Below are 27,627 nucleotides of genomic sequence, written 5' to 3' on the forward strand. Positions count from 1 at the left end.
CGGGAGATGTTCCCAATGCACGGTGGATGTGCCTGTGAAGCGCCCATGTGTGGGGAGCAGATCCCGTTCCCCACAAACCGGTTCTCTATATGTGCCAACTATAGCTTTGCTTCTGGTACAAGGAACCCACCATTTGACCTGTAATTTCATTCCATATAAATAGAAATACTGACCCTAAAAACAATCATTGCTAGGAACCTAGCGCAAATGTAAGACCTTTATAACATTAATGCTTCAACCAAATGATTCTTGCAGCATTTTCATTTGCATCCACCAAAGGACGAACGTTCCCTCTCAATATTTGTCAAATGGACTAAAGATCCTCGTTTGAGTCAAGTCATCCAGGATGTTATCCACCCCAGTACACAATTTCCTCTCTCTCTCTCTCTCTCTCTTCTGTGTTGGGGGGGGGGGGGGGGGTTAAATACATCTAGGTCCTAAAAATTGGCATTCGTTGTCTAGAAAAATTGAATGTGAAGTTCAAAAAAGAATTGTGTGAAGAAAACATCATTAATCAAAAAAAAAAAAGATCACCTAATCCAGGAAATTCAACCCAGACTTTGATGAGGTGAAAATGGAAAAGTCAATAAATAATTCTAAGAATGTAGTTATGATTTTTTCCTCTCAAGTCATCAGTCACAGGTACTTTGCCAACCAAGGTATCTCTTTGCTGTCTTTCAGTGCAAATGCCACATCATCACTGCCATGTCATAACACATTTTCTAGTCAATTGCTGTCATCTGATGCTAACATCGAGATGATTAGAAATTACAGAACAAGCGGAGATATGCAGACTGATAAGTATGATAACACATTATCTGGACAAGTCCATAAATAATATGTGCAGAAATATGCAGTCGGACCAAACTGATCAGTTAGGATACTTGGATACTTAAATATGAATTCTTCAGTAAAAGGAACTAACCTCGGGAAGTTAAGCTGCAACTTTTGTAATCTATGCCTAGCTCCAGCCTCGCACAATATAACTCTGCATTCACCAAGCTTACAGCTGCAAAAAGGCATATGCAAGACTCAATCCTTATATTCATCATTTTAGAGGAGTTGTTAAATAGTAAAGTTTTTTCTAGACAATCCTAGTTTGTTACACACGACAACTATTGCAGAGGCCAAAGGAGGTCAGCCTTATGTTCTACACATTAAGATATGTAATATGGTGCCAGAAGTCAATCTAAAATACCGAATTTTGTTTGACAAGCTAAAAATTCAAGGGGTGTTGTTAATTGGGAGAATGCCCAATATGTTACATGGCTATATGGAAAAGAAATCATAGATGTGGCCAATCCAGAGGGTGTCCCAGTGGAAAACCTGGATTGGACATTTTGTTACTCTGTTCAACATGACAGAAACGGAATGTAAATTGACCAAACAAAAAATAAATGTCAATATGTCTTACCCAACTCTCAAGAGCACATCCCAGCCAGGAAATGCTTCACCATTGCTTGCACAGAGACAGGAAATGGTTGTTGCTATCTGCAACGGTCGAAATGAATTAGAAAAAAATTGAAATTCACCTTTTAGAACAGGAACCATCTCATCAAGATTAATTATCATCACAAGTACTTGCATCTAAAGATGTCATTGAAAAATGACAAATCATTCATCAAAAAGAAAAATGACAAATTTCTGTTTGGATGTAATTTGTTGCTAAATCTCAGTATGCCTGAGAAGCAAGCAAACCTCATAATCTCATATATTCTGAAAATCAAGTATCTCAGTAATATTTTTTTTGAAGAATAAAGAAAAATTTTATTACTTCAGAAGTTAATAGAGAACTTTAAACTCATATAACAGCCCATGAAGGAGTGCAAGTTGCAGCTTCTCCCAAATGAGCCCAAAACAAGACTTCCCAATTTGTCCCTTGCTTAGCTAAACCATCAGCCAAACAAGTATCTTAGTAATATTGCATAACAAAGCTATCTTGTATGAAGGAAAATAACAGAATACTGCAGGCTTTAAAAGTTGCACCTTGAAATTGCAGTGTTCAGATAAGCATCCACAGAAAATATGTACCTTCTCAAAGGTGGTTTCACCCATTCCAGTTTTGTAGAGCTCATGCACCATAGCAACCAGAAAGATTTTACTCAGTCTGGAACAGTTTTTCATAACCTGCAAAAAGAAAAACGAAAGTCATTTGCCAAGAAAAGAAAAGATCAATTAGTTGTAAGTGATGATCCAGGAAGTGGAAAAAATGTGCATCCAAGAAAAAAAAAAGAAAACAAAGAAAAGTATTGCCAGGATCAAACAACTGTCTATGAAATATCTGTGACAATCAAGTTTCCAGACAAATATATAAGTTGTAATTTCTACTGAACAAAGAAATTTTAGAAACCAACTAAATATTTATATGCAGTAGTTGTAAGACATGCTGGCTCTTCCGTTAGACAAAAGCCACATAAATATGTACATAAATACATGCACATGTTTTCCCACCATGCACACACATTCAATCACTAGACATAACTTTCATTACATCATTTTTTTTAAGATACAAATATAATTTCATTATTATGAGGCAGAACCCCAAGAGAACAGCTAGCAAATTACTATACAGTGACCGTACAGAAGGCCTCCCACAAAAATAAAATCAAGGAGAGCATGCATTGCAATATTTTTCAATTACATCATTATATACAAAGCACAGTCTCTTTATATTGCATACCACCATGAAGTAAATTATGTTAGAAACATAATGTATTAAGCAGCATGTTTTCCTTTTTTTTTAACTGAACATAATGCATGTGCACCATTACCACCAACAAACTCCCCAGTGATTTAAAAGGCATGCCTTAGGCGCACCTAGGCACACATGTGAGGCGCAATTTAGGGTAGGCACCTCGCCCAGGTCCTAGGCGCAGCCCTTTCAAAAGGCGCATGCCTGGTGCGCCTAGGTGTGTGCCTGGTGCACCTTGCACCTCATCCCAGGCGTGCACCTGGTGCTTTTTTCTCAATTGCATTACTTCAAGAACCCCCTATTTGGTAATGTTGTTCATTCATTCATCCTAATATCTTCTTAAAAAGCAATTAAAACTATTAAATCATTTTTTTTTTGTGTGAGAACTAAGAATTTAAGACCTAACGTGGACTTGTTTGGGCTTGCCTCGAGGGGCGTGGCACAAAGTCAGCTCGTAGAACTAGAATCAGGAATGTAATATGTTTTACATCACATTAGATGCAATTGAGAAAAAAAGAGATTGTGGGTTTTATATGTTCGATTTTATTTTTAAATTCTCATTTGAATATGCTTTACATGTTATATTTGTGTATTTTAATTTTAGATAATAGGTTTTTTAAAACATTGATTTTACAATTTAAGTTTATTATGTTTAATATTTTTTTGATTTTTTGCATTTTTTTGATTTTTTAGCTTTTTTTTTATTTACTGTGCCTTGCTTAAAAAGGCACATGCCTCACCTTGCACCTTGCGCCTCAGGTGCAAATTGACCCCTGCACCTTTTTTGCGCCTTGTGCTTTTAAAACACTGAAACTCCCCAAAAGAATGAAGGAGACAGGAACACTAATTCTGTGGTGCATACTTTCAGACAACTACAGCAATTCAAGTATAAATACTCAATCATTCACTTTCCCGTTTCTATGTTTTATACATGCTCTCTGGATCCTCTAGTCACAAAATACTGATGCAGCTCTACAGGTTGTTGATATTAGACCCATATCCAGATGTTAGGAATAAAAAGGCATGCCAAGACAGAATCACATAAAAATTCAATAAGAAACTGAGGATCCCACCTCATCAAGCTTCTTAAATAATTCATTTGGTAATCTACTTAATATGTTAAAATTTGTCTCTCATCAGGTACCTTCAAATTTAAGTTTTGAAGAGCATTTTTTTGATTAGTAGTTTTGAAGAGCATTCTAGTTCCTCTTTTTCTTTCTTTGTTTATACAAGAAGAATTGGTGTGACTTTAATTACTTTCAGAGATGGCATGAAGCAAACAGTTTCTCATACATCAATTCTTAAAAGAAAAATTAGAAAAAAAGAGAGAGATATCAGAGGTGGTGATCCAGTATGGGAGAAAATAAATGAAATAATGGAAGATGAAAATTGATGCCTCATATTAGAAAATCTGATAAAGACATGGAAGAAAGGAAAGAAATCATGGAAGGATAAGTCAAGTCACTGTGGCTTCCTGCATCAGTGGCAATTTTATAATTTTTAGTTTATCTAAATTGTAGTCAAATTGAGATATTTAAAGTTGATGTGATAGGTTGTCTGTTATTATTTTGAACTGATAAATTGTCACTTGATGTGATAGGTTGTCTCTTATCATTTAATAACAATGAAATGCCATAAATGTAAGTAAGAGGTGTTCCGGTGGCCTTAAAAACTGATACGGTTAACCCTGTATTGGAGTATTGTATCGCTACTTTAAACCTTGGATAAAAGGTTGGCAGCTGGCACTAAAACTTTTGCCAAACCCTCATGATCATGGATCCTGATTTTTTTTGTGCTCATGCTAGGGTGGTGTCCTTTGGAAATGATGCACTACTTCTTAAACTAAGTGAGAGGAGTGGCTGGGACGAAGAAGGGGAGGAGGAGGAGGTTCTGGGGGAGGATATATGAGAAATTGGGCCTCAATTTGTTTGTAGGGGTCAGACAGGGCTTTGAGGATGAGGATTTGGGGTGGAACATTAGGGGTCTGAGGGAAAAGAAAAGCAGTGGTCAGGAAATTAATCAGACGATTCAAACCAGAGGTTGTCCTTCTCGAGGAAACAAAATCAGATACCTTCAACATGAACTTGAAGGAAGATTGGCTTTGGAGACTCGGTTCAGGCTGAAATATTGGCTCTCTTACAACTTGGAGTAAGGAAATTGGAAATTGAAGGAGATTCGCAATTAGTCATTTCATGGACCAAGAATATCAAATCAGCCCCTGAGAAATACAGACATGCTTTCAAGGAAATCGACCTCCTAGCAAAGAGGTTTAATTCTAATGTCAACTAGATAAGGAGGACTGCAAATGGGATGGTAGATGTGTTTGCGAAACAAGGAGTTGATAGGTGGATTGCTTTAATAACTGTATTAAGTTTCTGATTTATTAATGCAATCCTTTTGCTGATAAAAAATTATGGTGATCTTTCTGATAATGAGGGATTTTCTGTGGGCAGGTTGGAGGAACACCTTCAAATTCAACTTGGTAAACTGAAAATCTGTGTGTCAGCCTAGAAAATTTGGATGTCTTGGCATCAGAAATCTCAAACTGGTGAATAAGACTTCTGGGCAAATGGTGTTGGAGATTTAGCAAGGAGAGATTCAGCCTTTGGAGAAAGATCATTAAAGACAAATATGGGCTGGGATTCAGGTCCTGGTCTCTCCCCTAAGGGTTGTGCTTTATGGAGTAGCACAGCATCTATCCTCCCTGTTTTCTTGAGGGGCATCAGGTACAAGGTTGGTAAAGGTAATCGCACTTGATAAGGATGCTGTGGTTGGAACCTGCTTTGACTTTGTGGGTGGGAAGGTTGTTTGGGGTCCCATCTTTCGAAGAAATCTCAATGACTGGGAAATCAGCCCCTTGACTAAGATGTTATGCCTAATCCTCAAGCTGAAGATGAAAGAATTTGATTATGGAGCTCCATAGGCAAGTTCTCCTCTCAGTCCTTCTAATAAAAGCTTGGTGTTGTGTAAGGACAATGACTTCCCTTGGGCCCTGATCTGGAACTCTCATGTCCCTTCCAAGGTTTCCTTTCTAATCTGGACCGCAGTTCTGGGTAAATGCCTAACCACTAATTGGCTGCTTAGAAGGGGGATGTTTCTTTCAAACATCCTATGCCCCCTTGTGCAATGGAACTCCTGAATCCTCCAACCACCTTTTCCTCCATTGCAGCTTCTCTTTCCAGCTGTCATTAATGGCTTTCTCCTGCTTCGGATTTCAGTCCTTGCTTACCTGAATCGGCTCTTCAACTGCTGCAAGGGTGGTCCCTCAATGGTCTGAACACAAGGGGCAAACTGCTTTGGAGGATCTTTCCATCTGCTATTCTATGGGCCATTTGGAAGGAAAGAAATAGCTGATTCTTTGACAAGTTTTCTGATGTGGTTTCAGTTAAAAATATGGTTATAGGTTTTTTGTGTTCTTGGTTAAGGTTCAAAGGGCATTCAGGGGTGTCCAGCTTTTCTCTTTTTTGAAAGCTGGACCATTCTTTTGTTGACACTTTTTGTACATTCCCACTGTATAGGCTCTCATAGTACATGGGCTGATGTTTATGCTTTTCCTCATACTTTAATGCAATTCAATACTTTACCTGTTTCAAAAAAAAAAAAAAAATTTCTGATAGGATGCTAATCTGTAACTGGATTAAGTTTTTCTATTTTCTTAATCTATTGTAGAATTATTTTTGGTGGTTTAGTTTTAATAGGATTGGTTGTGGGTATTCACAATTACTTACAAAGTTGGAGTACTTATTTGAGTATTTTTTTTTGTGGATTACCTATAGGTTTGTCTTAGGGTACAAAGAACCAAGCATTTAGAGATTTGCCCACTGGATGCTTGGTTCGCATAAATAATTGTGTGCTACTTTTTCAGTGATTTGAGTGAGTTATAATTCCAAGAATGCCTCTAATGTATTTCAAAGAATTATAAATTCTACCAAAAAATCAGAATTGAGTGTTCAGTGGATAGATCTCCATTCTTCTATTTGTTTGGAAGGGGGAGGGGGGGGGCTGTTAGAACAAGTTTTGTCCATTCTTTTTTTTTTATGTTGATAAATGAAAAAAATTATTATAAAATGGATAAGAAACAGATACAAGTAGCCTTGGATAGGCACAAACTGCGACCTCTCCAAGCAATCAAAATCAAAACCAAACTACAAAGGTGCCCAGTACAACTGTTCCCTGTTTGCCTCTTGCTTGGCTAGAATATCAGCCATAGCATTAGCTGATGTCTCCACCCATTGTATTCTTGTTGAATGGGGTGATTTATGTTGGGCCGATTTATGTTTAGTTTGTTTTCTTTTAAATTAAGAAGTTGTTGGGCCTTGAGCCCATTAGTCTTTTATTTTTAAAAGAATTGTAAGTACTTAGTTGAGCTGCTGCCCTATTAGGGGCATCTTTGTAATATCCCATATTTAAGTTAATTATAAATAGAATGAGGGGCTGGTGGCTAGGGTTATGGATCACTATCCTAGTCGACCTTTTTCTCCTTTTCTTCCCTTTCCTCTGTCTATTGCTGAAACCCCCAACTTTCTCCTCTTCCTTTCACAAGAAGCTTGGCCGAAATCAGCACATAAGGCTTTCTACTTGGTATCAGAGCAGGTTGAAGGTTCTTGAAGAGATTCACTCCTGCAGCCCTAGATCGGCCGACTGCATGTAGATTTAAGAGGCTGATCAAAGCTCTTAGGTAAGCCCAGTTTTTGGATTTTCTTGATGGATCTGTATGCCCTGTAGCTGGTCTAGGGTTTCTCATCAGAATCAGGAAAAACTGGAGAAAGGAGAAGAGTCCTGATTTTGCTAGACTCTTCAATTTTGACCTAGGTAGTGGCGCCCTAATTTTTTAGGGTTCCTTTGGGTTTTTTGTAAGGGGTGATTCAAGTTCCATGTGGTTTGGAGGCTTCTAGAGAGGGCGGTTGCTTCTTCTCTCTCTTCTCCCATCCAACCGAAAATGAATCTTTCGTGGGAAGAAAGTCCAGGACACCAAAGGAGTGTCGTTGGTTCCAGAAGGTATTTTGTTTGTTCTTGCTGCATTTTTTGGTTTTTTTTTGTACCTCTTTTGAGACACATGGAGGGACACAGAGTTGAATATAAGCCCGGGAATGAAATGAGACCAGTAGGAGGAGGTGCTGGAGACCCCTTCGGAGCTGGGACCATTACTACAGTTAGTTTGGATGGTACAAACTACTTGGAATGGTCCCAATCTGCAAAGATGGCCATTGGGGCTCATGGAAAATTGGGGTATATTACTGGTGAAGAGGTGAAACCCAAAACTAGCAACTCCCGGTGGGTGCAGGAAAATTATATGGTAATGACATGGTTGTGTAATTCTATGTTGCCACATATAAGTAAAATAATTTTATGGGCAAACACTGCTAAGGAGATATGGGATGGGATTGCAGAAACCTATTCACAAAGGGAGAATGTTGGTAGGGCTTATCAACTGAGAAATCAAATATTTGCCACAAGGCAGGGAGATAGATCTGTTGCAGCCTATTTTTCGGTCCTTAAGACCCTGTGGTAGGAGATCGACCATCTAGAGACCTTTGCTTGGGAAACCACCAAGGATGCAACTACCTATCAAAGACATTTAGAGAAGTATAGGGTGTTCGAATTCCTTGCTGGCCTTAACCTTGAGTATGACATTGCACAACAGCATTTTCTTTCTAGGGACAGTGTCACTCTCTCCCAAGCATATGCCTCTGTGTCAGGTGAGGAGTGCAGGAGGGATGTAATGATAAAAAATCTCAGTTCTGATCAGTCTGCTATGGTAAGTGCTGTGAAATCTAAACAGAATGGCAATGAAAACAAAAAGGAAGACAAAAGGGACTTGGTCTGTGACTACTGTAAGAAGCCTAAGCATATAAGAGACACTTGTTGGAAGCTTCACCCACATCTTGTGCCGACCAGATTGAAGCATAAAAAAGGAAATGCACACATGGCAGTTACCGGTGATACTCCGGCCCCCCCTACTATAGCTGCTTTGGAGTCCGTTGCAGCTACTGCAATAAGGGCCGAGCTTGAGAGGTTTGGGTTACTTCTGAATCAGATGGATACAGCTAGTTCCAGTTCAGCCGTAAGCGGACAACAAGGTACAGGTAGCACAGGTGGAGCTCACTCTACCTCCTTTGCCCACACAAGTAGTTCACATGTCACTGCAAACTATGTTTCTGCTTCAGGTAAGGAGAGATCTCCTTGGATTATAGACTCTGGAGCCTCAGAGCATATGACCCATTGCTCTATTATTTTCTCCTCTTATCAGCTCTGTTCTGGCAGAGATAGGGTCTCCACAGCTGATGGATCCCATGTTCCTATTGTTGGGAAGGGATCTGTCAAGATTAATGATTCTATTTGCTTACCCTCTGTCCTCCATGTTCCTAGATTGAGCACTAATTTGTTATCTGTTAGTAGTTTGACTAAGAATCTGAATTGCTCAGTGATTTTTTCTCCTGGACGCTGTATTTTGCAGGATCTGGACTCAAAGAGGACGATTGGGAGTGGTTGTGAAGTGAATGGAATCTACCTCTTGGATGCTCTCCCTCTTCACCAAAGCCATCATGTTTGCAAAGATAGTGAGTCAAAATCTGTGGGTCAGATTATGCTTTGGTACAACCGTCTGGGTCATTTATCCTTTTCTTCTTTGAGTTGTTTGTTTTTGAAATTGTTTGAGTCTGTGAGTCTGTCAAGTTTGAAGTGTGAGGGTTGTGAACTTGGAAAGCATTGTAGACACTCTTTTAAACCTAGTGATAAAAGATGTTCTTCTCCCTTTGATGTTATCCATTCGGATGTGTGGGGCCCTTATCATGTTCCCTCTATGGGCGGCTATCGCTATTTTCTCCTGTTTGTGGATAATTTCTCTCGATATTCTTGGATTTACCTGATGAAATCACGTGATCAAGTACCATCCTTGGTGAGGCAATTTCACCAGATGATAATAACACAGTTTGGGACAAGAATAAAGATGTTCAGATCTGACAATGCTAGGGAATATTTTGAGAGACATCTTGCCTCATATCTGTTGGAGTATGGTGTTGTCCATCAGAGCAGTTGCTCCTATAGTCCACAGCAGAATGGTGTTGCAGAGAGGAAGAACAAACACATCGTTGAGACGACAAGAAGCATGATGATCACAGCCACAGTTCCGGTTCGTTTTTGGGGTGATGCAGTTCTCATGGCAGTATATCTGATTAACAGAGTGCCCTCTCGTGTACTCGGATTCAGGACCCCATTCAGCCTTCTTTTTCCTCAGGGGGAGATGTTTCATATTCCTCTAAGGGTGTTTGGATGTGTCTGCTTTGCACATATTCTTGGCCCTTACCGTTCGAAGCTTGATCCCAAGGCAAAGAAATGTGTTTTCCTTGGATATGCAGAGAATCAGAAAGGGTACTGCTGCTATGGTCCAATCTCTGGGAACCGGTATGTTACTATGGATGTTACCTTTTTTGAATCCACGTACTTCTTCTCAAAGGATCCTTCTCAGGGGAAGTGTTTTGGGGAAGTAAGTCAGCAGTCTATCCCTCTCCCAATTCCAGTTCCTGTGTCTACTCCTATGCTTGACCACCACCCGATGTCATTCACCTTGCCACCTCCTTTGCGTTCCATTTCACAGCATTACTCACGGCAGAGACTTCATAAGGCGGTTGATTCCACTACAGCAGAACTCACACCACTTCCTGTTGATCCCTTGGAGACTCCAGATTCGGCTGATACGGATTCAGGTATTCCTCTTGATCCCACTATTTCAGTTCCCATTGATCTTACTGACACTGTTACAGATAACCTTGATCTCCCTATTGCTCTTAGAAAAGGGAAGAGAAAGTGCACTGCTCATTGTATCTCACAGTACTTATCCTACAGTGGACTTTCTCCTTCCTACCGTGCTTTTCTCTCTTCTCTTGATTCAGTGTCTATACCCAAGGGTGTTAGTGAGGCTCTCTCCAAACCTGAGTGGAAGACAACTATGCAGGAAGAGATGGAGGCTTTGATTAAGAATCAGACATGGGAGATTGTGGACCTACCAGAAGGCAAGGAGACAGTTGGATGCAGATGGGTTTACACAGTAAAGTATAAGGCAGATGGAAGTATAGAGAGGTACAAGGCAAGACTTGTTGCAAAATGGTACACACAGACCTATGGCATTGATTATCTAGAGACATTTGCGCCAGTTGCAAAGATGACCTCTGTTCGGATACTCCTTTCTCTTGCTGCCTCATACTCTTGGCCCATGTTTCAACTGGATGTAAAGAATGCTTTCCTAAATGGGGATCTGCAAGAAGAGGTGTATATGGATCTTCCAGCTGGTTTTTATGATAATGCTGAAAAGGGAAAGGTGTGCAAGCTGAAGAAGTCACTATATGGCTTGAAACAATCTCCCAGAGTATGGTTTGACAGATTCAGAAAGGCCCTGATTGTTTTTGGCTACACTCAAACTCAATCTGATCACACCTTGTTTGTGAAGCGCAGGGGATCTTTGGTGTCAATCCTAATTGTTTATGTGGATGACATTGTTGTCACTGGGAATGATCTAAGTAAGATTGATAGTCTAAAGAAGAACCTGCATAAGGAATTTGAGATTAAGGATCTTGGAGAACTAAGATACTTCTTAGGCATTGAAGTTGCAAGATCGAAACATGGAATTTTTATCTCTCAAAGGAAGTATGTCTTGGACCTTCTCCAAGAGACAGGGAAGCTTGGAACAAAGGCGGCTAGCACCCCCATTGATCAGAACCATAGAATCAATGCATCGGAAGGTGAACCAGTGAAGGACCTTGGGAGATACCAAAGACTTGTGGGTCGGCTACTATACTTGTGTATGACAAGACCGGACATCTCCTATGTAGCAAGTGTAGTGAGTCAATAGATGCATGCTCCACGAGATCAGCACTGGAAGGCAGTTGACAAGATCCTTGCATATTTGAAGGGACATCCAAACAGAGGCTTATTGTTTACAGATCATGGACAACTGAAGCTAGAAACCTATATAGATGCGGATTGGGCAGGATGCCTTGATGACAGAAGATCAACTTCAGGAGTGTGCACCCTAGTTGGGGGTAACCTAGTCTCATGGAAGAGTAAAAAACAAACAGTTGTGGCAAGATCAAGTGCAGAAGCGGAATATAGGGCCATGGCACATGGAGTTTCAGAACTTCTCTGGATCCGTTCTCTATTAGAAGAAATCGGTGTACAGGCAAAAGAACCTATGATGCTATACTGCGATAACTAGGCAATAATCAATATTGCCCATAATCCAGTCCAGCATGACTGTACTAAGCAAGTTGGGAATGTGTGACATCTATTCCCAACTTGAGGGGGAGTGTTGAGTGGGGTGATTTATGTTGGGCCGATTTATGTTTAGTTTGTTTTCTTTTAAATTAAGAAGTTGTTGGGCCTTGGGCCCATTAGTCTTTTATTTTTAAAAGAATTGTAAGTACTTAGTTGAGTTGCCACCCTACTAGGGGCATCTTTGTAATATCCCATATTTAAGTTAATTATAAATAGAATGAGGGGCTGGCGGCTAGGGTTATGGATCACTATCCTAGTCGACCTTCTTCTCCTTTTCTTCCCTTTCCTCTGTCTATTGCTGAAACCCCCAACTTTCTCCTCTTCCTTTCACAAGAAGCTTGGCCGAAATCAGCACATAAGGCTTTCTACTATTTTGACACAGATTTCTTGTCAACCACTTAAATTTCTTAATTCATTCTTGAAATACCATGTCTCAGATTTTGGCTAGAATATCTGTACTGCAAATTGCACCTTTTGAAGGGCAACCGATAGTTCCACCCTAGTAGAGTCCCCCATGGCTAATAGGCCTGAGTATAAGAGAGCTACATTTCCACTTTCATTCCTTATAACCCCTCCCTTCGCAGAGGGAACTGGATTACCTTGACTGCTGCTATAAAAATTCAGTTTCGAAGTGTTCAAGTGGTGGTGCCCAACTCAAACACACCTTCTTCAAAGAGGAGTAGCTTACCAAGTTTGGCCCATTCTTCATAGTTTCCAAAAGGGAAGCCCCCATTGTGTGTGTTGTTTAGGTAATGACTTTCAATTTATTTGCTTAATGAAGAGTGAGGAAATCACTCCTGATTAGCTGAATAAATTATAGATGTTTGTCTTTTTATTTTCTGGAGGTGAAATATTACAAACCTCACACAGTATTTTTTTGATCAATAACTCAGAAAAAAGATTTCATTAAACTAATTAAGGCAGTACAACCAGAAGTTGTGAAGGATACAAAAAGACGCTGATTGTCCAAAACCCCCTAAATATTACAGATAAGCCCATAACATAGATTGCCCTTGTACCCCTTGTTTAGCTAAACTATCTGCCAAACTGTTGGTTGATCTTCTAATCCAATTAAATTGAACCAACATATCCTTTTTTTTTATCAATAAACTTGAACCAACATATCCTTAGAGAGCCTTTTGAACCTCCTAAGGTCATTCCTTAGGTGCCAAGAAACTCCTTCCCCTTTCCTTAACCAGTCTACAACTGTTTTGGAGTCACCTTCAATAATTAGCCTTTCAAGGCCCATTTCCTTGGCTTTTTCAAGCCCAAAGACAGCAGCTAAGAATTCTGTTGATGCCACATCACTTTGCCCAGCTGGACTCGAGAAGAAGGCACATATATTACCTTCCTCATTCCTGATAACTCCTCCATTCTAGTGGAGCATGGATTGCACACACTACTCCCATTGAAATTCAGTTTGAACCACTCACGAGGTAGGGGAGACCAGACCACTGTTACAATCTGTTTTCTAGAAGATGAGACAGCTATAGGCCCCCAAGCTGAAGAAATCATCAATATTAAAATCTGAAAACAAGCTCAAGGTCTTAATCCAATGAGCCACTCGAAGAGTTATGACCTCAATCAATGCTTCCTTAGTTCTCTCCTTTTCCCCAAAAATTCTAGAGTTTCTTTCCTCCCAGACTGTCCAAATAATTGCTGCCCTTGTGCATTTCCACATCAGTCTACCTCTTTTAGTAGAACACCTACAAAAAAAAGGGTTAAACAGCCCTGCCAAGCTGACAGGAGAGAGCCACCTGACACCAAAAAGTGAAGCAAACCACTTCCAGATGGGGGACAAGCACCAATTTGGCCTTTTCTTATCACAAGTATTAATGCAACCATGAAACACTTCCCAACAGAAGGCACTAACTCTAGGGGGGATGGGAGGACACCATATTTCCTTAACAGGGAAAGAAGGGGGAAAGGGAAGGTGAGGAAGCTACAAGGGAATTAAAAAAAGGATTTATAAGTGAAAGTCCTAGCCGAATTAAGGGTCCAAACCCTGCTGTCCATGCCCCCATCCCCAATAACCACAGGATTTAGCAAAGAGAGCAAAGCAAAAACACGAGGAATTTCAGACTCTAAGGTTCCTAATGAAACCTAAGTTCAAGTTTAGTTCAGAAGGAGAGAAAGAGGAGTAAAGGAAATCAGCCATCGGTTTGCCTTTAAAATTGGAAATAGCATAAAGAGAAAGGAAGACCTCCAATAAAGGGGTTTCCCCAACCCAAATGTCTTCCCAAAACCTAATCTTTTAACCCAATACCAAGTCATACCTGATGTGACTGAGGAAAACAAGAAGACAATCATGGATAGCTTTCCAAAGAGTAGCCAAGGTAGCTCTATGAAGACAACTAGCACCCCATCCATTGTTTGACAGCCCATGAATACTTGCTACCACTTTGTGCCAAAGTCTATCACTCTCCCTTGGGAACCTCCTAAGCCATTTACTCAATAAAGCCCAACTTTTCATTCTAATATTCCCAATCCCTAACCCTCCTGCCTTCATCTTCGACACCTTTACCCACCTAATCGAATGATCTTTCTTTCCTTCCTCATGTTCCCACAAAAAAGTCTTTCATGATCTTTTCCAGCTTTTTCACAACATCATGGGGCATCGTAAAAACCAACATAAAATAGACAAGAGGGTTAGTTAAGGTAGATTTGATTAGTGTTATCCTCCCACCTAACGAAATATAATTCATCTTCCACCTTGCTAACCTCTTCTCAAACCTTTCTACCATTGGATTCTAAATGTTCAAAGAGTTAAGGTTGTCAAAAGTGGTAACTCTAGGTACTTGATCGGCCAATTGTCTTTATCACAACCTAGATAGCTTGCCATATCCCCCAAGAAGTGTTCATGCACATTAATTATGACCAATTCACTTTTATTCCAATTAATCTTTAATTTGGAGACCCTCTCAAAAAGATTCATCACCAATTTCAAGTTTTCCAGTCCAGAGTCCAGACCTATTGTTCCCCTCACAGAAGACTAGGATATCATTTGCAAATTGTAGGTGAGTTACTTGAATCCTATCCCTTCCAACTGACCAACCCTTAATCAACTGCATATTATTCACTCTCAAAATCAACTTGCTAAGCACCTCAGCTACCAAGGTAAATAGGAAGTAGGGCTGTTCATAAGAATGCCCAACCCGACCAAACCGACCAACCAGGACTGACCCAACCCGAGTCGGCCAGGTTTTCATTCGTACTAGTCGGTTTCGGGTTGGCCACATACAAAAACCGATATCTCGGGTCGGTTTCGGTTTTCTTATGTGAAAACCGAAACCGACCCGACCCGAACCGAACTAGTCTTTCTTCTACTAGTTTGGTAGTTCCTACTTCCTAGTTTGAGTAGTTTCCTAATTCCTACTAGTCTTCTAGACTTCTACTAGAAATAGAAGGCCCATTAGGCAATTACAATTAGAATTCCTACTAGAACTAGAAAGGCCTATTAGGCAATTACAATTAGAATTCCTAGTTTCCTACTAGTCTTCTAATTCCACTTTTGTCTTCTCTTAAAATCTTCTATTCTCTAACTTAACTTGGTTGGTCCGCCCCCCTCAACTCAAGTCCTCAACTAATTCAGAGTTTATTCGGCTTTGTACAGGAGCAAAACCGAAACCGACCCAACCCAACTCAAACCGACCAGGTTGGTTTGGCCTATCAGTGGGTCGGTTTCGGTTCCCACCTCTGGTAACCCGACTAGGTCGGGTTGGCTAGGAAAATCCCATGAAACCGACCCAACCCGACCTGTGAACACCCCTAACAGGAAGGGAGACAATGGATCACCTTGTCTAAGGCCTCGAATTCCTTAAAAGAAATCCACCACCAACCATTGACAAGAATTAAGTAATGAGTAGATGGCAAGTACCCTCTAATCCATTTGCACCATAGATTTTCAAACCCACATCTTCTCATGATGTTAATTAAAAAACTCCCAATCCACAATATCATAAGCTTTCTCCACATCTAGCTTCACCACAACTCCTTTCTTCCTTAATCTCTTCTAGGCCTCAACACACTCATTAGCAATTAGAATCTGGTCTACAATTTTCCTTTCTTGAACAAAAGGCCCTTGGAACTGAGATACAAGTGAGGGAAGAACCTTCTTCACTCTAAGGGACAGAACATTAGCAATTATCTTATATATGCTCATAACCAAACTAATAGGTCGAAAATCCAAGGGATGAGCAGCATCAATTTTCTTGGGGACTAGAGCTATGAAAGTTGAGTTCATTAGGTCCCGATGCTTTAGATTTGTCCATTGAAAAAGTTGCTTCCTTAATTTCCTCCTCTTCAAAACTTTTCTCCAAGACCTCTACTTGATCATTTCCCAAAATCTCCCAATCAAGACCTTCAATTGACAATCTTTCATTAAGTGGTTTTCGAAAAATTGATCTAAAGTGATTTGCAAAGGTATCTCATTATGATCTATGATCTCAGTCTCCCCAAACTTAAGTAATTAGACTTTTCTCCTTATTCCATTTTCAATGGCATGAAAAAAAATCTCATGTTATCATTGCCTTCCTTGATCCTTTTCTCCCTGAATTTCCATTTCCAACAAATTTCCTTTTGGAGGAGAGTAACCTCTAATTCCTTTTTCAGAGACCACCACAAATCTTTGTCAATATTTGATAGGGGCCCATCCATCTCCTTTCTATCAATCTCTTCAATCTAAGAAATCAGACCTGTTTTTTTTTTCCTCTAGTCTCCCAAAGGTCAATTTATTCCACTCTTTTATTCTTTCTTTAAGCACCTGCAATTTCTTTAAAAACTTTTGGCCTTTTTACATAGGTGGCTGAACTAGAGTATTCCACCACTCGACATTGGCTTTGAACTTTGGATGGGTAAGCCACATGTTTTCAAATCTAAAAGGGGATGGACCCCCATCAAATCTCTTCTAAAACAAGCAAAATGGTTAGTGATACGAGGTGATTCTAGGCAATGTTCTTCCCATCAAATCTGTCCAATGCTCTTCTCAATCTAGAGATACTAAAAATCTATCAAGCTTAGAGCAAGTTGGATTAGCTTGAAGGTTAGACCAAGTAAAACTAGAATGCCCGAGAGGGAAATCTTTTAGTTCAAAAGCCTCTATGAGCTCATTGAATTTCCTTATACTTGTACTGACTCTTCCCCTACCTCCATTTGTTTCTTCCAAATATCTGATTATGTTAAAATCTCCCCCTAAACACTAGGGTCCCTCCCACAACCCTCTAATATCTGCTAGTTCTAAAACAAAAATTTCTTTATATGAGTTTGGCCTGTATACATTTGTAAGAACCCATTCAAACCCATCATGTGCATTCCTCACCAGTTCTTCCCCTAGTGCTTAAGCACCATTCTAACTACCAAGTCAACCACACGGGGTCCTCCCCCATCTGCAATCCTTTTCCATTTACTAACCCATTTGTACACCTCTCAAGATCACCTTGTGATTTTAACACCTCAAATTCATGGTTCTCACCCCTCACAAGTTTCTCACCTACTCCGTCTTCTCCCCCTTCTCCCCCTTTAGAAACTAACATGGGCATCTTCGAAACAGGGATGGGAGCTGGTAAGTATGTAGAGGTAGAGGAAAACCAGTTAGTACCCAAATTTAAACCACTAGAATTACAGAGCTTATCGAGAGAAAGAGGTGTAATTAGCACGAGTGGTGGGAAAACTTCTGTTATGTTTCCCTATTTTGTCTCAGTGTTTTCCCACACCCACAAAGTCAACCCTATCAAATTGGAAATGTATCATGTATGCATCAATCTATGCCAAGCCTAGATTTGTTTCCTTAACCAGATTAGCTGATGAAGTTAGCCTATTCCCCTACGCATCCACCTATTGGACACCCTATACTTGCACTATACTAGAAATGGTTCCTCACTTTATTGATTACCAGTTGACCCCTGCTACAACTGGCAAGGTTTGTTTAGGCCACTTCTAGCTTGAGGCTACACCGCTCTATACGTCTTAGTCAATTTTTTAGGCTCTTGTAGAGGCCTCCCCTCCCCCTTCACATTCAATGTTTCTTGGTTGCCATTGGATTCAACATCCAATCAGACCTGAACTGTTTATTCCACACTACCAATACTCGAAGTTTCTTCTGAAGCACTGGCCTCTTCGGAATCACTGTAGTTGTTCCACCCTTCATCATCAGAGTCATCTCTCCAATCCGTGTTGCATCTAGTATACTATGGGTTGGGTTTGTCTTGGAGAGATGGATGATGTTTCACCCAAGCCAACTGATCAGACTTCTGCCCTTGTAAGTTTGATGGAGTGAAAGAGGGCCAAGCAGGATCCAAATACCATCTCCCTTCGACATGTCCTATTTACAAACCTTGTACAGTATTAAACACAATGCAATTTCATTTTTTTTAAAGATATATAAAAAATAAACTTTATTAAGGAAAAAAGATTAAAGAGGATACATCAGGGCGATAAGACATCACCCATCAACGAACAAACTCACACTTACATCTAAACCCCTTAGGCATAAGGTGATCAACCCTTCAAACAAACATGACATCCTAAAAAATCCCATCCCAATTACCACTACCAAAATCCCAAATAAAATATCGCAAAAACCCCTACCACATAACACAAAAATAACAAACAAAAACACAAATCCATACAACCCATCCACCCCCTACCTTAATACAATGAGTAGAAAGCTTGTTGAATTAAAAAAATATGAAATAAAAGGAGTTTCTTGAAGAAAGAAGGAAGAGAGAAGGAGAAGAAGAGAAGAAGAGAATTTGAAAAGAAAGGAGGGCAATAATCTAGCCGCCCCCTTCACTTAAAATTTATATTAAAAATAATAGAACAATACAAAGACAACTATGCCCTTATAGAGCGACAAAACATAAAACAGCATATATAAGACACAAAAACATAATAAAATTTGGACTCACATAACTACTCCCCACCTCCTATCTAACAACTAACATAAAACATCTAGTCATAAAAATCATCATAAAACTGATTAATCTTCAACACTCCCCCTCAAGTTGGGAGTAAATGTCACACATTCCCAACTTGCGTAAATCGTATTCAAGCTTGTTTTTTGCCACCTCTTTAGTGAGAACATCAGCTAGCTACAACTCTGAAGAGACATAAGGCAAACAGACTTCTCCGGTTGTTACCCTTTCTCTTATAAAGTGTCTATCAAATTCAATGTGTTTTGTCCTATCATGCTGAATTGGATTGTGGGCAATATTGATTGCAGCCTGATTGTCACAGTATTACTTCCTTTGTGAAATGAAGATCCCATGCTTAGATCTAGCAACTTCAATCCCCAAGAAGTATTTGAGCTCACCAACATCTTTGATCTCAAATTCTTGCTGCAATGATTTTTTGAGATCATCAGTTTCCTCCAGATCATTTCCTGTCACCACTGTATCATCCATATACACAATCAGAATTGACACTAGAGTATCTCTCCTCTTCACAAAGAGGGTGTGATTAGACTGTGTCTGTGTGTATCTAAAACGGATGAGTGCCCCTCTGAACCTATCAAACCAAGCCCTAGGTGACTGTTTCAATCCATACAGAGGTTTTTTGAGTCTGCACACCTTTCCTTTACCAAGATTTTCAAAAAAGCCTGCTGGAATGTCCATATATACCTCCTCCTGTAAATCACCATTGAGGAAGGCATTTTTTACATCAAGTTGGAACAAGGGCCATGGATAGGTGGCTGCTAGAGATAAAAGGATACGAACTGAACTCATCTTAGCTACTAGTGCAAAGGTTTCTAGATAATCAACACCATAGGTTTGAGTATACCCTTTTGCTACCAACCTTGCCTTGTACCTCTCTATCTTGCCATCGGCCTTATACTTAACTGTGAATACCCATCTACATCTGGTTGTCTCCTTGTCTGGGCGAAGATCAACTTTTTCCCAAGTTTGGTTTTTGACCAAAGCTTCCATCTCATCTTGTATGGTTGTTTTCCACTCAGGTTTGGAGAGAGCCTCAGTAACTTTCCTGGAAATAGATACAAAATCTAGGGAAGAAAGAAAAGCACGGTAGGAGGGTGATAAGGTATTGTAGGAAAGATGGTGTGAAATGTAATGAGCTGTACACTTTCTCTTCCCCTTACGAAGTGCATTGAGAAGATCAAGGTCAGTGGGATCAACTACAGCAATGGTGTTAGGGACAAGAACATTATCATGAGAAAACATAACAGGCTCAGGCTCAAGAGGAATACCTAGAATTGTATTTTCCGAATCTAGAGTTTCAGAAGGACTGATAGAGAGTGGTGTCGGTTAAGGATGTGTGGAGTCAACCATCATCTGTCGGTGCTGGTATTTCTGTAAGGTTGCCCGTAATGGCTCAGGTTATGAAACTGGAGGTGCAAGTGCTGGCTAGCAGATGAAGGCACCAAAGAAACAGGAAGAGGAACAGATTGTGAGTTCTCCTCCCCAAAACTCTCCCCAAGGAGAACAAGAAGAAGAAGGTGGATTCAAGGAAGGTAACATCCATTGTGACAAATCTGCTCCTCGACACTAGGTCATAACAGCAATACCCCTTTTGGTTCTGAGCATACCCAAGAAAAATACATCTCCTTTAATTGCTCTCTAGGCTCTTCTTCCACCTCCCCGGATGCTTCCTTTGAAAAATCCCCCCCCCCCCTCTCCAAGAAGAATAAGCCCAAGATTTTACTAATCTCCACCTCTTTGTTCAACATCATTTCCATATCTGCTACTCTCTCGATTTCATGAGTCTCATATATAATTACTTCACTCCTTTTAGCTGATTCTATACCATCCTCATTATCTTGTATGGGTCTAGTTCTATATTTTTGTTTCTTTCGATATACTCTTGAAATGGACTTTCCTTTTTCACCCTTTTCATCATCCTTCTCAACATTCTTCTTTGCTGAATATTGCCCCCTCTCCCTCTTCTCCATTTATCTTCTTCCCCGACTGTTCTCCCTTCTGTTCCCTTCTTTTTCTACCTCCAACATTTCCATCTTTTTGATATCAACTTCTCTTACCCTGTCATCTTCTTTTGGAGGTTCTTTTTCCGATTGAAAACGTTAATCATCCTTGGATTCCTCCCTCCCTTCTTTGAGTTCTCTCGCTGATTCTCCTCTTTCTTCTAGCTCGACCCCCTCTGAAGAAGACACAACACAAGTGGCAACTATGTTTGATAAGACCCAATTGCTCGAGTTTATAAAGCTCTATCCCCAACCCCATGCAATCTAATTTTTTGAACTGCTGGCGGATCAGCAGGTTCACTTAAACACTTTTCAGTCCTCTTCTCTTTTATTGATGAACCCCACCCACTAACCCACTCAACCCCTTTCGTTGCTACTTCCCCATGTGAGCCTCTCTCTTTATTAACAGCATCCATTTCCCCTATTGCATTTGGCTTTGGTATTCAAAACATCTCACCCGATGTCTTCCCTGCATCCTTCCCAACGTCGACGTCATTACACTCAAGTGCATATTCAGTTGCACATGCCTTGCCACTTGTAACCCATCCAGCCATGTCATCATCTTCCTCCTTTGTCCATAGGCCTCCAATGTGCAGCATGAGGGATCCTCTGGCTTGGATCTAGCAATCCTCAAGCGTAATGCTCTCAGATCATGTTTGTTATACAAAAGCAGAGCACCTCCTGTCGCCGTCACAATCTGCTCAAGAATATATCTCTTCCAAAGATTGAAAGGCAGGCCCAGCAGATTCAAGTGAATGCGCCCGTCATGCTGATGATAGACTAATAGCAGAATATGATCCCTCCCAGTCCAACCACGACAAAATACACACACAAGCATTCTAACATGATTGATGATAGACTAATAGCAGGATTTCTAAACCAGATACTCATGGGCCTTTCTTTTCCATCCCTCTGATTTGGTTAATGTATAATTATATATTTGTGCATATGTTTGGATTTTCATTTATTGCCACCAACTTACTTGTATATGAGGCGCCTGGAACATTTCCTGTATGGCTGCTTCAACTTCAGCCATTCCAACAGTTGCTTTTCCTGAAAAGACAAGAAAACATGAATGCTAGTTAGAGAACCATTCGCCTAAGGGAAAAGTAGATATAACTCTCAAAGTGAATAATTAAAGCTAACTGTATCACAAAATGCAGATGAGCAACACCAGAACCACAATCAATGTAAGGATCAGATTACACAACTTTAAGGGAGAAGGATGTTTTTGTGGTCCAAGTGTTGCAACATTCAATCAGTATGAAGAAGTGGTTATTATAGGAAGAAAAATATGACAAGGATTTCAAAGAAACATCAGCTTCATTGAAAGTTTTCTTGTAATTTTGGATTTTTTTTATCAGTGTAATTTTGGATTTTAGTGTTGTATAGTCTTTCTCATTAGAGAGAGCCAGATTGGCAATGTGGTATTGTTAGACCCAACAATCTCCCCTACCCCTGTTCTCTCTTCCTTTCTTCCTTTTCCTTTTCTCCCATTTACTCTATCCATTATTTACTGTTGGAACTTTATATGCTTTTTTAAAACAGTTTGTGCCACAAGGGCAGCCTTGTGGTGGTACAAGACTGAACCAAGAAATTTAAATGGCTGATACGAAAGTTCTTCTAATCATAAGATGCATTGACCTGCATTTGAAACACATAGGGTTGTTGTTGACTGTACAGGCTGCTGAGGCCAACTGGCAGTGTGCTGACATCAGCAGGTCTTCTTGTAAGTCACAACCAGCAGTAGAAGATCCCCTAATTTCAAGGGTGCTTTAATACCAAATTACAAAGATTTAAGAGAAAAAGGAAGAAGAGAAGAGAGATTTGTCTCAAATCAATAGTGGGCTTAGTGTTCACCCCCAGAAACTTAGTATTTGAATAGAATAAAGAAATTACAACATACTCTTAACTAGGCACCCTAATACCCTTACTCTCTCAACAGAGTCCACAAGAACCAAAACAAGGTTGTTAATGTGTGGTTGGGATAAGATCAATCCTCATGCATACCAGAGATTAGAAACAACAATTTCTATAGACAATATCCTAAATAGATCCTTAGGAGCATGGAAAACACAAAGTACTTGAAAGGCAGTAATTGAATTGAATGCAAGTTCTTATCAGATTATTTCCCTAATGTGGTGTTGCTTTCTTCTTCAAACTTTGAAATGCATGACCTCATAACTTAGAAAAAAAATAATACCTGAAGCAGCAGGATCATGATCAGAGTGTGATTTCATAAGTCGATAATCTGCTAATTCTGCTGCACGCCTACAAATTTCCAGGGCACGACGAGCATCTCCTGAAATAGCTGCTACCTGAGTACAAGAGCAGGTCCATGTGATGATTGAGTTTAGAAAACAGAACACACACAGAATTAAATATAAGATTATAAGACAAAATGAAATAAAATATAACAAGGGATTTACCTTTCTTGATGCAAACTCTATAGCTTGTTTGTCAAATGCATCAATGCCTTTAAGACGAGTTGAAATTATCTCTTGAAGTTGTTGATAATTATAGGGGCCAAAGCAGAGCCTTTGAATCCCCATGCGGCTTGAAATGCGAGGAAGCAACTTCTCCGGAAGATCCATGGTATTAGCTATTCCTGAATTTCAATTTGTAGCAAAGGTAACAGAATTTTACAATTTTAGCAACAACATGGTTCACCATGAAAAAAACATGATGAAGGGTTATACCTCACCTATTACAACCAATTTTGAGTGTGGTTTTGTAGGCCAGTCAAGAATGTTATACAGAACCTGCAGTTGGAAGAAACTCTCACAATTCACTAATAGCAAACTTCTAAAATTCATGAAAGAAAATAGCCACGAAAATGGTGCAGATTATACAAATTATACATGCAAAAATTACCGACTGATTCCTGGTTACAAGAAGATCAAGCTCATCAATAAGTAGGATGCATGGTTGGTTGTCCTCTTTATTGACTTTATTACCCTCTGAAAATCGTTCATTTAGCAAGTGCAAAGCCTTTTTCCAACTTACCCTGTGACCACTTAGTGCCTCATATATAACCTGCAAGTACATTGAATTGCGATATTATAGGAAGGAGAAGGAATGCAAACAAGATGTGGATGAGGATAAATTTTCATGAAACTTACCCTGTAAATATTCTCTGGTGAAGCCAATTTTAAACCATTAATTTCTACAAAACAATATGGTTTTATACTTCCTGCATCAACTTCAGACTTTAGATTCCTCATCACTGCAAGTACACTCATAGTCTGCAGTATGGTGTAGATAGAGTCAACAAATAAGTAATCACTCATTAAAGCAGCACAGGAATAAGAAGCAAACCAATAATTTATCTGAAAAAACATAAGCCAGAATGTTATTAGGTAAGCACAACCACTACCTTGCCAGTTCCAGGAACACCATGGATGTACAAGCAACGCCCTAGACATTGATCATCACAAATGGCACCTTTCAGAAAAGCAGTAATCTCCTTCATCTCCCTGGAATTTAAGCATGTATTGGAGACCTAATGCACATACAGTGAAAACCTGAAAAAAAAATCAATACCAGTACATACTTGTTCCTGCAGGGCAGTGATTTTGGTAAAGTTGCCAACAAGAGTGAAGCTTTTGCTCTTTCAAGTTCAGTTGGCTTGTGGGATCTCACATGCTCTGGGATCTTCTTTGCCCCTATTTTCTGAAGGCCAAAAATCCGTCCCTTGCATGAGTTCTGTATGAAAGACATAGATGTTAGTATTACCCACCAATTAACCATCAAATTAAAGGCTTTAAATATATAATTCAGAAAAGTGACCACACCGCAGCCACTTCATGAGCAGGGGATTGTCCAGCTAATAAACCCTTCTCATTCTTCTCTTCGTATTCCAATTCTTCTTCTGTATCAAAACCTGATTCCTTGCAAGAATCCCAATCTTCATCACTATCAGCTTCTCCATCCTAGCAAATAAAAAAGACTTAATAAAATCTGTACTCCAAGGTTCAACCCCTATAATACCACCATTTGCTTGAATTCAGAAATACCAAAATGCTGCTTTCTAGTGCCTTAAAGACCTACCTCATCATTGTTATCAATCTCTGCTATACGCTTGAAACTGTGCCAATGGATATCATATTCATATTCACAAAGAAATACATCATCTCCCTCATTGTTGGCTTTAGAAAATTCCTTGGGGTTCATAACATAGCAATGCCTAAGGACAGATTCCATCTGGCTAATAATACACAGGTTAGCATAGTTGCTTCATTGCATGAGACATCAAACTTCTCAAAAAGTTGACATTACATTGAGAAAATAATGTTGCATATTCTTTATCTTAGATTGGGGCCATTGCTTGGTGTAATGATAAAATCTTGGGCTAACAAGCATGAATGCACAAGTTTGAGTCTGAGAGCAGCCACTTTGTGCCAAAAAAAATGAAAAAAAAAACAAGGTTAGGCCCATACCCAGTCCATCCCTCCCAAGTCCCCAGATAGCTGGGACCAACACTGGGTTACAACCCTTATCATAGCTTAAGACCATCAGTTTCTTGTACAAAAATCCAATAAAATGAAGAAGAAAGGAACAGTCACTTGATGCAATAAATTTGGTCAACTGAAATGGGTACCATGTAAAATTGTTGAAACATATATGATATGACATCAAAGTGTTCTTGCTTGATATGTGGGTTTATGATCATGCAACTACTAGTTCTAGTGGTTAAAAAGGTGAAGAATTTTGGTATGCCAAGTATAGCAATGGACCTGCTATATCTACAATAGCTGATTGATGACATTGATTCTTTGATGTGTCATTTTTCATGGAAAAAAATTTCCTATGTTGCAAACTATCCAAGTTCTCAATAACCCAGATTAATTTTCACGCTTCTAACTAACAGCAGTCCCATTCTATACAAACTGTAACTGGTTAATGTTGTTCTTGATATAACCTAAATATAGGATATATTTCTGGGGAGTTGAGGAGTGGCTGTGTACAAGAATTTTAGTTTTCATCCATCCCTATCTTTATAATCATGGTTTCACAAGGTAAATTCATAGCCCTATGCAAAGTCATAATAGAGAAGCATTTGTCTCAACAAAGAATTTTATTTATTCAATAGATATTGTTCTCTCCATGTTATTCCTGCACTAATTTATTTCCAAGCATTTGGTGATCTCAGATGTGTCCATATCAATGGAACATGAGACTCATTGTTTTGATGAATCACTTCTTCAGACAAGAGAAACTTATGTAAACACTAACTCAAAATCTTACTTATTAGATAAAGTCATTGAAGGCAAACTTACTTATTAGATTACATCATGGAAGGCACCACTTTCCTAAGGAATTGGCCATGACATATCCGATCTATGCATAATATCATGAAACATGGAGACATGTTTTGAGATCTAGTCCCATAGTAATCATTGAATTGTCATGGCCAACCCCAGCCTTAAAAGTTAACAGGTTATCACTGAAAAAACAGAAAATAGAACTGGCATAACATATTTCCATGAAGGAAAAGAAAAACACAAGTAATAAATAAATGCCACTAACCTCAATGTCAGCAAAATCATTTGTGCGATAAAGCTCTCTCCTTAGATTGTGTGGTTGTCTTCCTGCTACAGTCTCTTCTGGAATTATATACCAGCGTCCCCGAAACCAGTAGGCCCCGTCTGGTTCTTTCCATAAACTAGTCCAATTCCAAAAGAAAAATATCAATAGACTACATGAGACGATGATAACAAAAAGTGCAAATACTCTACCAAGAGCATCTACCTCTCAATACGTGCAGCCCATAGATCGCTTGAAAGGAGCTTCTCTCTCAAGGTTCTACTCCGTTTCTTCCCCTTCGGAGGGGATGGAAGTTCAACCGCCTTTCCCATTTTCCGAGTCTCACAAAATCCACAAATCCAATCCCCTTCTGGAACAACCTTTAAAGGAGGTTTGAGACATCTGAGATGAAATCCGCCCAAGCAACCATCGCATTCAATCATCCGAGCCTTTCCAGACTTGAAGCATATGCGACACTCTTCCACTTCGGGATCTTCATCATCAGAGCTTGCGTCCTCTCTCCTCTTGACATAAACAGCATCTCCTATACTGAATTCTCCTTCGTCATAGACGACCTTCTTGTAATACACACGCCTCTTGGGTACGTCATTGTTCTTTTTCTTTGTGTGAGACGTCGAGTTTCTCAAAACCCGAGCTCTCGTTTTAGCTGCTTCCGCCCCCTCAGACCTTTTCCTTTTCTTTGACTCTGAACAATCAGGAGAAACCGGAGCAAATGAAACTCCGACCGATGCTTTCTCCGAACGTTTGGTCGATCTTCTGCCATTTTTAGCGGATTTTGGAGTTTCTCCATGAATGTTAGTGGTTTCTTCAACTTGAAGAAGTGATTTGCAGGGGGGTGGGGGGCTGGAACCCAAAGAGATCCGCCGCGACGACCGGCGAGGAACCAAAGCTTCCGGTGTCGGGGGGATCGAAACGGCTGAAGATGGCGACGATTTGAGAATCCGAGGAGAGGATCGTTTCGTTAATTTGGGGGTTTCGGCCATCTCCCTGCAGATGAGCTGCTAGGGTTTGTGAGCTCAGAGACAGTGGAGGGAGGGAGACCAGGAAGCTCGGCATTTCCTTTAGAACGACAGGTTTTGGCGGGAAACGTTCCCTCCCTTTTGAGCCGTTGAGCTCATCTGCTCGTGAGGTTGTAAGCCTAATCCAAGTCCGATGGGATTCGAATTAGTTCACTCCGGATCGGATT

General features: G+C 39.9%; 1 protein-coding gene and 1 non-coding gene across 3 annotated transcripts; both read right to left on the reverse strand.

Annotated features, from left to right (window-relative positions):
• Window positions 1–435: 435 nt before the first annotated feature.
• Window positions 436–27,553, reverse strand: LOC104590289 (origin of replication complex subunit 1B-like). 2 transcript variants are annotated; one of them, XM_010248887.3, is made up of 16 exons: window positions 26,646–27,552; window positions 26,424–26,559; window positions 24,945–25,097; window positions 24,689–24,826; window positions 24,448–24,599; window positions 24,271–24,370; window positions 24,017–24,139; window positions 23,769–23,930; window positions 23,599–23,656; window positions 23,324–23,502; window positions 23,098–23,212; window positions 21,877–21,947; window positions 2,032–2,127; window positions 1,415–1,491; window positions 926–1,009; window positions 436–700 (listed from the first exon to the last, which is right to left on the reverse strand). In XM_010248887.3, exons 1-16 carry the CDS (start codon window positions 27,422–27,424, stop codon window positions 637–639), a joined length of 2,487 nt encoding a protein of 828 aa, XP_010247189.1. In that variant the 5' UTR covers window positions 27,425–27,552; the 3' UTR covers window positions 436–636. The 2 variants fall into 2 exon arrangements, 1 of the variants encoding a protein (XP_010247189.1); XR_016079186.1 differs by lacking the exon at window positions 1,415–1,491 and having other exon boundaries at window positions 635–700; window positions 26,646–27,553.
• Window positions 24,960–25,037, reverse strand: LOC148790045 (small nucleolar RNA snoR28). Its single transcript, XR_016079972.1, has one exon. It is a non-coding gene; the product is annotated as a small nucleolar RNA snoR28 (small nucleolar RNA).
• Window positions 27,554–27,627: the final 74 nt, after the last annotated feature.

The sequence above is a fragment of the Nelumbo nucifera genome, chromosome 8 (genome assembly GCF_055504915.1).
Source record: "Nelumbo nucifera cultivar China Antique chromosome 8, China Antique-T2T, whole genome shotgun sequence".
In the NCBI taxonomy this organism is placed as follows: Eukaryota; Viridiplantae; Streptophyta; class Magnoliopsida; order Proteales; family Nelumbonaceae; genus Nelumbo; species Nelumbo nucifera.